We start from the raw sequence: 13,663 nt of genomic DNA on the forward strand, positions 1-13,663 counted from the left end.
AAGATTTTGGTAAACTATATTTATTTAAACTTATATACGAACCAAATTCATATACTAATGAAATTATGTTCTGATTATGTGTACAACATCCTTGTACGTATAGTATGTTCAACAATTTGATTGCCCAATTAAATTAATTATATAATTAATTTAATTCATCTGACAATCAGAATACAATACCAACTATGTTTTACTCCGTTCATTTCAACCATAGCGTGTAACCCTATAGGTTCTTGTAACGTTAGCAATAATATTAGAACGATTCTAATGTTACAAACAATGAATGGCATCTAGCAATGCATCATTGCTACCTAAGTTACGAGAAGTCATGATTCGACATAACCTTTTGTGATTAACCTTTCATGCATTAATCCTTAAGTCCTATATCTTTGGAATGGACACAAGTCATGGAATAGTCACACTTGCATAGTCCATCCCATGTTTCTTGATACCTTAAGTGAACTATGATACACAAATAAGTATGACATCTCATATCAACTTATTTGAGCATGGCCATGCATTTCTAGTCTCACTCAATCAAGTGGCCTAAGATATTACTCCCATTATGTAGGAGGGACTTATCCTATATTGATCAACCATATCCCTCTACATAGATTGTGGTATATCCAACATTAGTCTTTATAGAACAACCAGTTACGATGTTTGTTTGACTACATCAAAATATACAACTCACGATGTTAGGATAATGATGATCTCAAGTATGAGGATCATATACATATTAATCACTATGAGTAATGTTGTGACAATTACATAATAATCCAAGAAACATACTCATAGCAGGTCAGTCCAATATGTTGTTCTCTAACACACATATTCATGCATTAATTTTGACACTCCATATCAATGACAACTCTTTATCATCAATCAACTACATGTTACTCTTAACGCATTATTGTTGTCCTAGCCAACAATAATACTTGACTAAGGATCTTTTAAGAATAATCATATTATTCTCAGGACATTATTATAGAATAGTTTATTTATGTACACAGAAAAGAAACTGAAATAATAATGGCAATGCCTTATATCAATAAACATGATAAATCAAGTATGTTATTACAACCATCTCATGATTGATCTTTGGGCATACTCTTACATAACATTACAGCATTTCAAAAGAAAACACATTCAATCACTAACAGGGTTAGTAGTTCTTGACTTATTTATATATTTTTTATATGGTTTAGGTTTAATAATATTTGAGTTTTTTTTTATAATTAGTATGTTAAACTGAGGTTTCTGAATCAGCTTGGTGAAGCGAGTCGAACTATCCTGGGTGCTCGATATTCCGTTTAAGGTGTGGGTTTGGAAACTCTTCCTTTTCATTATTGAAATTCTAATTTGGTTCTGTGAAATTCGACATATTTTGTGTGTTTCTGAAACTGTGTGAATTCGGTAGCATAATGTTGATGGATTTTGGGGGAAATTTGTAAATTTGGGTTTGGTTTGAGTTGTTAGCGTTTGGGGTTCGATTTGCTGTCACGAAACTTTGATATCAGCCTGTTTCGATGTGATTTCGTGACTACACGAGTGGCCACATGGGTGATCTACACTGCCGTGTGCATTTGGGAATTAGGGATTTTGGGCAACTTTTGGTGCCACACGGCTGTGTGGTTGATTTGGATATTTTAGTCACTTTTCACACGGGCATGTGTTCTAGGCAAACGGGCATATGAGGTTTCACATTGCCGTGTCTGCCTTGTACCTTATTTTAGCAATTTAGGACAGAGAGTTACATTGGCTGTTTACATGGCCATATCTCTAAGTCACACGAATGTGTATCATAACCACACGGCTGTGTGCCTCTTTTCACACGGGCTTGTGCCTCCTTCACATGGATGTGTTGGCCACTATACGGCCGGGGCACACGGCTGTGTGGCTCTATTTCGTAAAACTTCGTTCTGTGTCAGATTTTGACTTGTTTGTGTTCTTGTGTGTTTCGACCCTCAGCTAGGCTTTAGTAAGAGTGGTTGGGACTCTGTTTTAGCTCGGACTTATAAGTTATTTGTAATTATTGCACTAGTTTAATGACTTTTTTAAGTGTTACCTAGTAATTAAGTACTGTTATAACTAATTCTAAATCTGTCAATTGAATATGTGTACATTATTTCTATAAGTCTATTATTGATCTATTTGCATACATACATTTGCATAAAATTTTGGGTTTGGTTGCGAAGAGAAGGAAGTCTGATCTGATTTGGCAGTTTTAACTGCAACATATTTGTACAGTGGTTTACCATAATGTACTGTACATATGCTAGCTCAGCTACATATTGTTACTTCAGTGGCTTAGTTCCACATATGTGGTGTGTAGGGTTGGATGGGCCTTTCAAGGTCCTATGTAGTGTGTCCGGTTGGTTGGGCTTGATATAGCTCGTATGTGGTGTGCTGGGTGGTTGAAGTGGTGTTTGGTTGGTTAGGCGGGATTTCTGATTATTGCATAATTCACAGTTCTAAGTCTATGTCTGTTTGTTTGATTAATTAGCATCTTAATGAAATACTTTGATGAATCCATATCTGTTTGAGTACATGTGTGCTTGGAATGTCAACGTATATGAGTTAGGTTTGGTAAGGTTAACTCTCCAGTTATCAGATTGTCGTTAGAGTTATCCGTATGTGATTAGTAAGCATATGATTCGTTTTTTGAACCATTCGTTGGACTACTTTCTTTTGTTTTTGTCTGTTTCGGACTCACACTGTGCTCGTGTAGCTCACCCCTTAGTTTTATCCCTTTCAGGCACTCTCGTAATTTGAAGCTGGACACAGCATACTGGAGGTCTCGAAAGTGTTACGTTTTAAGTCAGACTATTAAAATGTTTCTTCATTTTTGTTAAATTTGCGAACGATTTTGGACTATAAATATCTATAGGGACGGTGGTACAATTTTAGTTTGGGTTTTCGTAAATTACTTTTGGACTGAATTTTAGAAATTGTGGAACTCCATTTCCGAAGGTTTTAAACGTAACTTAAATTTCACTATTTTAAATCCTAAATGGTTAAACGGTTTAGTTCGGATCAAGCAAACTGCATTTGAAATGAGATTTCGATAATTCGTTTTGTAAGCTACTTTTAGATCACTTTGGTGATCAATGTAACCTCCGAGATTCAATCTAAGTCCATTACTTTCCCCTCACTCCTATTCAAGAATCAAAATCAAAACAAATCTTTTATCATTTCACCTGTTCAATCTATATTAGATCAAGATATTCAATTGATTGAATAACTTTAATTATATAGAGTCTAATAATAAAATAACATTTGTAATCTCATGTATGTATATATTTCCAAATAGGACATTAATCTTTTCAAAAAGTTAAAAAGGAGAAATATAATGTGGACGAGAATTGTGGTGTGATATAAGATAATTTATCATATTATATAGGACTGTAAGTAGAGTTTTTAAATCTCATAAGTAGTATTATAGAGTTGACAAATATCCTATAAAAATATAATATAATATTAAAAAAATAAATATTCAAAAAAATACATAATAATTTTTTATAAATACTTATAAAATAAATACACTAATAATATACAAAATACTAAGAAAACAAGATTCGGAAAAGACAAAAAGGCAAGTGTAGAAACGTGGTTCATCAAAGGCATGCTATAATATTGTTTTTATTCGCCCGTGGGTGCCAAAAATATTCCGTGATCTTTATCAGATCTTAACCCGTGCCATGTAATAATCATCATATAATCTTTACGAGCAAAATAAAGAGTCATAACCTTTATATTTTTCTACTCATTTTGAAACAATAAAAAGTGACGCTCTTTATCATGTTTTCCCGCCTCTCAATATTTGATACTGATCTTTGTAATGAAATCAATATATGTAAACACGAAGGGATAGGGATTAAAGTTGACTTTGTTGCCTCCTAAATCATCTAGAATTATATGATGATGTGGACATTTTCATTGAGAAAAACAACAAAATAATAATTTTGTTCTTATCTTAAGTTTGGAAATTTCCCCCACCCCATATCTTATTAAAACATACATTACCCTAAACCACATTATTACGAATCCTAAATATTAAAGTTTAAAAAATAGGTTTATTGGTACGGATTTCATTATTTAATCACTTAAGCCCTTCAAATTTTATACACCAAATTGAGCCCTTGAAGTGACCCTTAGAGATTAATGTCATTGTTGACAATTTCTTTTTTTTTTTTCAACATGTGTACTCAAAATATAAAAGTTGAAAATACTTTCAAAATGAATGAATATAAAATTATTTAAATATATTGCTATACGATAAATAACTATAGTGAAGAAATTTCTTTTTTAACTGACTCTGAAATTATTGTCTTTATTTTCTCATAGAAGAGAAATAAAGATGAGATGGAATTAAGATTTTTTTTAATCATGAAATAAAAAACAAGTTAAATATTGGGATTTGATAAAATGGTTATAATGAAGAAATATTAAATTAAAAATAAAATAGGAAAAATATACAATATGAAAGTCATTTTATTTGAAAAATGGAAATAACCGGAAAAGAATAAAAATCATGTTAATTGGAAGTCATTGTTGCAACAAATTATTTGTTAGCGGTTGTGAGGGTTTAATACTTTTTGAATATTGGCAATTTCAACTTGTAATCTTTTTTATTAATTATTTTATCTAGAAAATTAAGTAGCAAATAGAAGAATTATGGGATTAGACATGCTAAGTCTTCATATCATGGGGTTTTATTCTGTTTTTTTTTATTTGTGATAATAATGATATTCTACTTAAGGGATATTGTTGGAGGATATTTTAAAGATAATGATAAAATATTGTAGTTGATTCCACACAATTACAAAAGGCTATAGCATCCGCTGTGAGTCTTCCACCACTTAAACCATCAAATCTAATCTACTTAATAAGGAGTTTTCATGAACCAGGGAGATATCAGTTCTATTCACTAGAGACTTTTCTATTCCAAAGCATTTATGGGATTCCCTTTTTCATTGTAAAGAGTGTATACAACCTTTGGTAAAAAATGTTGTTTTGGGAAGAGTTTATATTAAATGTATATCCTTGAGTTATTGTATCATTGAAACTAGAGGGATCTCCATATATACTTCTTCTTCATCTAAGTTTCCATGTAGGAATTGCAAGTCCTAAACAAGGTTAGCCACACAAGACCATAAGATTCTAATAGTGTTCATTCTAGAAATTAGGGAAAATGTCTCTTGATAATTCATTCCATAGGTTTGAGTGAATCCATTAGCTGCCATCAACCCTGTGTTTCATAATAAGCATGCACCCACTTACAGCCAACCAGTTTCTGTCCCTCTAGAGGAGCAACTAGTTCTCAAGTCTCACTTTTTGCTAGTCTTCAACTCTTCAGCCATTGCTTCTTTCAACCTTGGATTATTAATAGCTTCCCTCCAATCTTGTAGAATAGACAAAAAGGACAAGGACAAACCAAAAGCTCTGTAGGATGGGGACAAGGTGCTATAGGAAATAAATTTAGAAACAGGATGTTGGGTATAAGACTTGACACCTTTCTTGAGCAATAGGTAAATTTAAATCTATCGTATAATTAGGGTTGAATGATGACTCACACGACAAGAAGATTCTTAGTATTAAGTAGGTTGTATGATGGTTTCTTCTGTCTTGCTTCTCTTTGAGTATCACCTTAAGTTTGACCTATCCAGATGTCCAATAGTTTCTCCTTGAATGGTTTCTTCTTGAATAGTAGTCATCCCCTAGACACAAAAAAAAAAAAAAAATTTGGATGGAATTTTTCAAGAGTAACAATATTAAGTATCGCCTCTTCTCCTTCATTAATCTCCCCTTAAAGGTGATTAGGTGGTACCAAAAAAAGTTTACTTCTAATAAAAAGTAACATCCATGCTTACAAAATATTTTTGAAATGGAGGATGGTAACATAGGTAACCCTTTTGTGTAAGAGAATACCCAATAAGCAAGCATTTAAGGGCTCGTGGATCCAATTTCTAAGCAAGTCTAATATGAACAAACAAATACATCCAAATACACGGAGGAATAATATAATATAAGGCTTCTAAAGGACTATTGAAACCAAGAGTTGTGAGAGGCATTTTGTTAAAAAAGGCATGCAATTACAAGAATTGCATCTCCCAATAAGGTTTTGGAAGGTACATGGTAAACATAAGTGGTCTAGCAACTTCCAATATTATTTGGTCTTAAATTTTATTGATTTTTAAATTTTTTTAAAAGTTTACATTTATTATTTTAATTTTTTGAGTTCCTATTAATTTTCATATTATTTGGAAACTTTTATTAATTTTTAGAATTTTTCAGGATTTTAAAGAATTTTTTTAAAACATTTATTAGAGTTTTAAAGAACTTTTTAGAATTTTTAGTAAACTTTACTTAAATGCTATAAAAACCTTTGTGAAATAATTAAAAGAAATCAATTAACCCTAATTAAAAAAACCACATTTATTTTTTACATTAACCCCTATTTTAGTCACTTAATGGATAGTCTAGGGCTTTCACCCAAATATTAATTTCAAGAAGGTAGTGAATTGCTAACATTTAATTAAAATCCCAATTCAGTGTGATTTTTGTTTAATTATTTTACGAGAATTTTTCAATATTTAAACCATGAATTTCCTACTTGAAATCTCTCATCCAAACTTTTATAAGAAAGCATTTCATTTGTGCTTCTATATAAGAATCTATTTCATTTTGTTGTACGAATAAGAAAATATTTCATGATAACATATATTTTAAATATAATTAAAAAAATTAAATATGTATAATTATTTAATATGATAAATATTTTATTGATTTATTAATTCGATTATAGAATTTAAAATTTTTCATATGAGATAAATTTTCATGTAATAAACTCTTATTATACATCGGGACATATCTAGACTTAAATTAAAATAAAATTAAATATGATCTAGAGAATAAAAATTGAAGAAAACTTATGCAAAATAAAATTGAATGTTGAGAGTTATTTTAGAGGAAGGGATCCAAACTTAAAAGAGTAGGTAATGTAAGAATCCCAATAGAGCCAGCAAGCAATACAATCCGTGGATAAATACAAATAACATGAAAATCCATATCAAAGACATCCTAAAAAGAAGGACTCGGGTTCACAACATCCTTCAACTTTCTCATTAAATATTTATAAAATTATAGATTCATACGTGTGATGGGGTGATAATTTATCCCTATTTATCTCTTCCTTCCATCCACGTGTTATTGTTCAAAAGAGTTGACCAATTGAGTGTGAGTTGTGAGATTAACCAAAATCTGCTGTCCTTATCCCAGCCCATGCCAAGGGTCCCCCACAAATCTAACCTCTTGCACTTTAGCGTCAAATACCGACAAATTTCACCCAACTCAAATATCAAAATACCTACACTTGAGCTTCTCTTAAAGCTGAAGCATTAGGGTAGTTCAGCCACATTCTTTACAGCCCCCCTTTATTTGAATATAAATACCATCTTCTGTAATATTTCTCTCATTTTATTTTTTAATTTGAATGGAATGAGTCAACAATCTCCTTTTGACCTTTCTCATTCCAACCAACTTTAATTGAATGATTCTATTCCCAACCACAATCTTTTACATAACATCAAATTTAATTCAAATGCATCACATAACATTAATTTTTTACTTAACCGAATTCTAACTTTATATAAAAATACACAAATACCACACCCACCAATCATGTGGGTAAAAAATAAAAATAAAATAAACTAATGATTTTTATTTATTGAAAAATATAAATATAAATTATTTTTAATAAAAAATGAATGAGAAAAAAAATAAAAGAGAGAGTCTTTTATTTTGACATAATCACTTTCTAACTTTATAAAAAAATAATTTAATAATTCGTCTCTTTTAATATTTAAACTTGCACTATTTGTCAAATCATTATGAAATAGATTAAAAAGTTAATGTCTATTCACTTTTCTAATGTGACATAAATGTGAATTTTTACGATGCCACATCAACATTTAATTAATTTTAAAATTTAAAACATTATTAAAAAATTATAAAATTATAAAAATATATAGTATTTTAAAATTTTAAAATTTTTCAAGAATTAATTAGTTGATATTGTATACGCATTGATATCATGTCAACAAAGTAATTTTTTCATATTTTAAGGTGATTTGATAAACAATGCATGCTTAAAAGTTAAAAGAGACAAAAATCAAATGAAAGACTAAAATAATTTTTTATAAAATTGAAAGATTGAATAAGTCATTATTCCTTTGTGAATATTAAATACTAATAATTTTATTTTGTACGATGTACTTTCCTAATCCTCTTGAGTTGAAGGTAGAATACGGTAGGACGTGAGCAGATGGAGCATATTTAAGAGAAACGTGTTTTGACCATCCACCCAAAAAAGAGGAAATAATTAATATTTCAAACTTGTATTTCATTAAATTATGAAAAAATACAAAAATATCATTTAATGCTTATTTGTCTTAGTAGTAGATATGTAGAGCTATATTAAACACTTTGCATTCAAAATACTAATCATTTTAAATGCATATCTACGTTCAAATTTATAAAAACGAGAATGACTCCGGAGAACCCAAATTAGATATTATTCAATTTTATTCTCAATTATCCTGTGTGTGCTCATAAATTTATTTTAATGTGTTTATAAATTCTTAAAGGAAATCATAATTAACATGAGATTTGCAAAAAATAACTTCAATTCTAAATTATGATTTATTGATTAAGTGTTTTATCTTTTTAGATTCAAATTATCGTTTTTTTCTTATAAATTAAAATGTATACAAGTGCATTTTTATTAAATATATTCTTTTTGAGATTATCACCTCAATAACATTGGTGTTTAAATATTTCATAATTAAGAGGGTGATTATTCTCATTTTCATTTTTTTTCTTTTAAAATATATTCCACAAATTAACAAGGTATTATTATATAATTCTTTTTGAAAAGTTACTATTACAAATACAATGTAAAAGTATAATATATATTTTTAAATATATTTTCGAATAATCACAACATAAAATTAAATTATTACAAACAACAATGAATATTGAAAAATCAATAAAAAATCGACCTAACAAATTTCTAATACACTTGTTTTGAGATAAATTAATTATTTAATTAAGAGATTATAATTGTATCTGTATGTTGTAATTTAAAACAATTTAAGAGAAAGATGGGAGTGGTTTATTCAATGTAATCAAATTGTGAATTAACATTAGGGTTATTACTACAAAAGGGGTCTGCCTGATCAATTTTTTAAGACAGTCAATATGTGAATAACAGATGTTAATTGTTTTTTTTTTGTCAAAAATGTTGGCTTATATATATTTATTTGGATACTTTTTTGTATTTATTATGTTAGATCAATTTCCATGTTTGTTTTCTTTAAATGTTTTGTATTGTATTTCTTCCTAGACTAACTCAAAGTTGGAAAATTCCTTCCTTTAAAAAGAATTTCTCTGTAAAAACTATTTAAGAAATACCTTTTCTTTCAAACAAGTTTAGGTTCCATCAGCTTTTAAATCTATGAATAGTTGCCAATATACATATGCATTTTGTACCAATATATTCAACATTGATTATATTGAATGCACATGTTAAATTTAATAGGCTTGTTCGAGTCTACAGGCTCTAAATACGAATACTAAATAATAATAATAAATTAAATATCCAATACCAAACTATGTTTTGTTTAATCTAGCCAAAAAGCAACTATGTTGATTAACTTAAACCCTGTTCAAAACCTCACATAAAGTAAGAATAAGATTAATGTAATTATGGGCTAATCATTAATTAATGCTTAGCCCAAGTTGGTAACTCCCCTCATAAATTCTTTATATATATTTTTTATATGTCGGTATATTCAAACTCAATTCAAACATGAATTCTTTTTTATCTCTTTTTTTTTCCTCTCTTTGCCGCTGGTTCTTCATAAACCACTTGATCAAAATGAGTCAAATTAAATGGTGTGACCATTTCATTTGGTCGGTATCTTTTTTCCGATCACATCTCCAATACCAATAATAATAAATAGTTAACTTGAACGGACATGATAGTGGAAGTATTCGTAATATAAATCATGTAACTTATGTTCATAAAAAATTAGCTCAATTTTGTATCGGTGGGGTTAGTACGCTCGGCCTTTTCATTTTATATCTTTTAAATGGTAATTATATCTTCAAAATATATAATTTAATTCGAATAAAAAAATTACATAAAAGGTCAGCTGGGCATGAGGTGCAACATAAGCTAAGTATGCGTGTTAATCCAGTTAGCAAACATAATCTTATGATAAGCAGATAATTGGAGAAAATGGATAGTAAATGGAGGGGAATTCTTTGATCATATAAAATAACAATTCCTATTTAATTGCTCAATTAATAATAATATTATAGATAAATATAAATATTTAGTTTTAGTCTCCAACATTTATCGCATAACTAGAGATAAATTCAAGGACTGACAGAGAAAATCATTATTTTAACTCTTTAAAAAATTTTAAATTTTAAATTAATAATGTAAAATTATACTTTAACCTTCTTTAAAATTATAAAAATTTAATTTAACTGTTTAAAAGTTATAAAATATAAACTATTAAAAATTAAAATTTTATTTCCGTCCCTAAATAAATTTCTACCTTCGATCCTGCGCATAACATAGTAGTAAAATTTGTTAAGTATGCCATTCTCAGTGGCGGCGCCTTACCAAAGCTTGTGCTTTTACAATTCCTTTTAATCTGACATATAAATACCTCCTCCCTTCATTTCTTAACAAAAGGCTCTCCTTCAAGTTTTGCATTAGCAGGATATTTCTATTTTTCAATAAAACCCAGAAAAGAAAAACGGGAAAATCCAAAGATTGAAATTGGTTTTCATGTGCCTAATTGACAAGGTGGCGCACCGAGGAGGGTCAAGTGGGTATGCCAGGTTTCCTACTGCTGGAGACGCCGGCGGTGCGGATGAACAACAAGAATATTATTCCCAGTCGTCTCGAAATCGACAAGTGAACCAGGCGATGATGCAACAAAGGAACCAAGGTGTAATGTTTTTGGGATCACAGAGTCAAGCATCGGAGATGTCTACAATGGTATCTGCGCTTGCACATGTTGCGTCGGGGCAAAGGGCTGGTGATTGGGGTTACGGTGGTAACGTAGCAGGCGAGGTGTCGTCTGGTTTTGGACTTAGTGGCCCATCAGCTGATTCTCCTTCTGCTTCTGGTCTATGGATTGGTCAGAAACGAGGGCGTGAAGATGAGACTAGTGCTCAATTGGTTGAGTCTGCTGCACCAAGGGTTCAAAGAAGTTTTGCTGATTTTAGAGGCTCTCATGCCGATTCATCCTCTGCTGCAACTTCTGGTATGTATATCTATATATATATTCCTATCAATAAATACCACTTATCCTCCATTTTTTTCTTCTTCCTAAACTCTTTCTTTTCTTCCTCCTTTCCCTTTCGGTGAAAATCTAGGGGATTCCGCTACTGTTTTCCTTTCCTTACATATGATTACTTACATATGATTACATAAGATAACATAATCTAGAAAAGACTTAATTGTTTTCCTATTATCACTAGTTTAATAAAATATTAATCACTAGTAGTAATAATAAATAATAAATAATAAATAATATTAACTAGTATGTTATATTGCATGTTTATAAAGTTTGCATTAGTCAGCTTATAGAACTCAAGTTGCAACGAGCTAGCATTACCACCTTCATTTAGAATTCAAGCAATTCAACCTCTCAATCCATATTGATCTTAGAAGAAATAATATTTCACTTTCAAAAGAAGATGTCTCATGTGATTAGCTTTCTTTTTAAAAACAGTTGCTGAAGAAACTACAAGCATTGTTGCACCAGCAGCAGAAACAGCAGCAGCAGCCGCTTATGAAGAAACCGGCGAGCGAAGAAGAAGATATAGGGGCGTTAGGCAAAGGCCATGGGGGAAATGGGCGGCCGAAATACGTGATCCTCACAAAGCAGCAAGAGTTTGGCTAGGCACCTTTGATACTGCGGAAGCCGCTGCTAGAGCCTATGATGAAGCTGCTTTGAAATTCAGGGGAAGCAGGGCCAAGTTAAATTTTCCCGAACTTGTAAGGCTTGTTCCTCAACCAATGCAGAACTTTCCCGCTACCCAAACATCAGTTTCTAGTTCTCTAACAACCCAGTTTCGGCCACCTTATTCAACGCCATTGCCATCGCTTTACCAGTCCCAACATCTTCACAGCCCTACGGCTGATATGCTGAGAGATTACTGGCAGTACTCTCAATTGTTACAGAGTTCGACTGATTTCCATGGACAAGAAGCTACGAGCTTGATGGAACAGATGATGCAATCGTCTCAGTTACCTAACTTTCAACACTCATTCCTATCGTCTTCTTTGTCACCTTTTCCTTCTTCATTTGTAGCTCCTTCTTCTGCTGCTTCATCATCTTCTTCTTCCTCTGCTTCATTTCCTCTGGTTTTTGGTGAGCATCAACAATTCGACGTTTTCAGGCAGCCGTCTAATCAAAGTCAGGCAAGTGGGTCAGATTTTCCAGTGCCTCCGTGGTCTCATCCTAGTCATTATCCTTCATCCACTGGTTCATAGCAATCCCATTGTTTTATCAAATAATATTAAAAGAAAACTAATTTTGAAAAATTTTGGATCTCTTTCTCTTTTTATTTTTTATTTGGACAAACTTCCCCTTTTATTTTATTGTTTTTCCGAACATGGTATTTTGCGTTTAGATAGAGTTTGATTAGAATTATTCTCGTCATTGTTATTGTAAAAGGAAAACAGACAAAAGGAGCACAAAAATCAGTGTAAAAAAGCAAAAGAGGGGATGAAAACAAAAGGACGCTTACGCATATATTAGTTTGGTTCTCAAAGGCATTGATGTGTACTTACTCTGCATTACCGGACAAAAGATGCAGAAAGAAACCAAACAGCTTTTTTGCAAGCTGTCTGTCGTGAACTTTACACCCAAAGATTCATCAAGAATGTACTTTGTTTTCTTAAATCTTGTGTTGTTCATGATTTATCTATTGCTCACTATCTCTAGTTTGTCCTCATTAATACCAAACAATATCGATCCTCTCGGGTTTAGGAGTAAACTTAGATTAATAGAAATTTTAGTTTTTCTTTTTAAACAGATATCAAATAGAGTTAATAATCAGAAAAAATATGTATTTAGTTTTCAAGTATAACTTAGAGCTTAAAATCTTATTAGCTACAAAAATAGAATTATATGAAATATGTATTTTTATTTTTGATAAACTATCTATTACTTTATTAGTTTAACTGATATTTTTTGAATTCAATAAATCATCAATTTTCAATCCAATCAATTGACTAATATAAATTTATTTTATTTTATTTTATATTCAGTATCATTTGTTAATCATAAGACATTTAAGAGTAATTATTTTGAACTGGTAAAGTAAAAAAAACTCTACAAATAGGTCTAAAATGATATAAAATATCTTTTTTCCCTATTTAATCATTATTCAATTACATCCTAAAAGCAAATGGCATCATTTTAAACTTGCTTGTAAAGTTTTAATAATGTAAGCACCCAAAGATGCATGTAAGATTTTATGTGGTGCTAGTAAAGCTTTGGCATTGTTAGTTTAAGCTCTCATTTTTTAATCTCATTATGCACAAATGTGATAAGTGAGTCTTTAGTCATAA

At 30.5% G+C, this 13,663-nt stretch overlaps 1 protein-coding gene across 1 annotated transcript; it reads left to right on the forward strand.

Annotated features, from left to right (window-relative positions):
- The first annotated feature begins 10,696 nt into the window (after positions 1-10,696).
- On the forward strand, positions 10,697-13,044 carry LOC107957706 (ethylene-responsive transcription factor ABR1). The gene is made up of 2 exons (XM_016893266.2): positions 10,697-11,345; positions 11,817-13,044. The coding sequence occupies exons 1-2, from the start codon at positions 10,865-10,867 to the stop codon at positions 12,578-12,580; spliced, it is 1,245 nt and encodes a 414-aa protein (XP_016748755.1). The 5' UTR covers positions 10,697-10,864; the 3' UTR covers positions 12,581-13,044.
- The last annotated feature ends 619 nt before the right edge of the window (positions 13,045-13,663 follow it).

Source organism: Gossypium hirsutum, chromosome A05, assembly GCF_007990345.1.
Source record: "Gossypium hirsutum isolate 1008001.06 chromosome A05, Gossypium_hirsutum_v2.1, whole genome shotgun sequence".
Taxonomy (NCBI): Eukaryota; Viridiplantae; Streptophyta; class Magnoliopsida; order Malvales; family Malvaceae; genus Gossypium; species Gossypium hirsutum.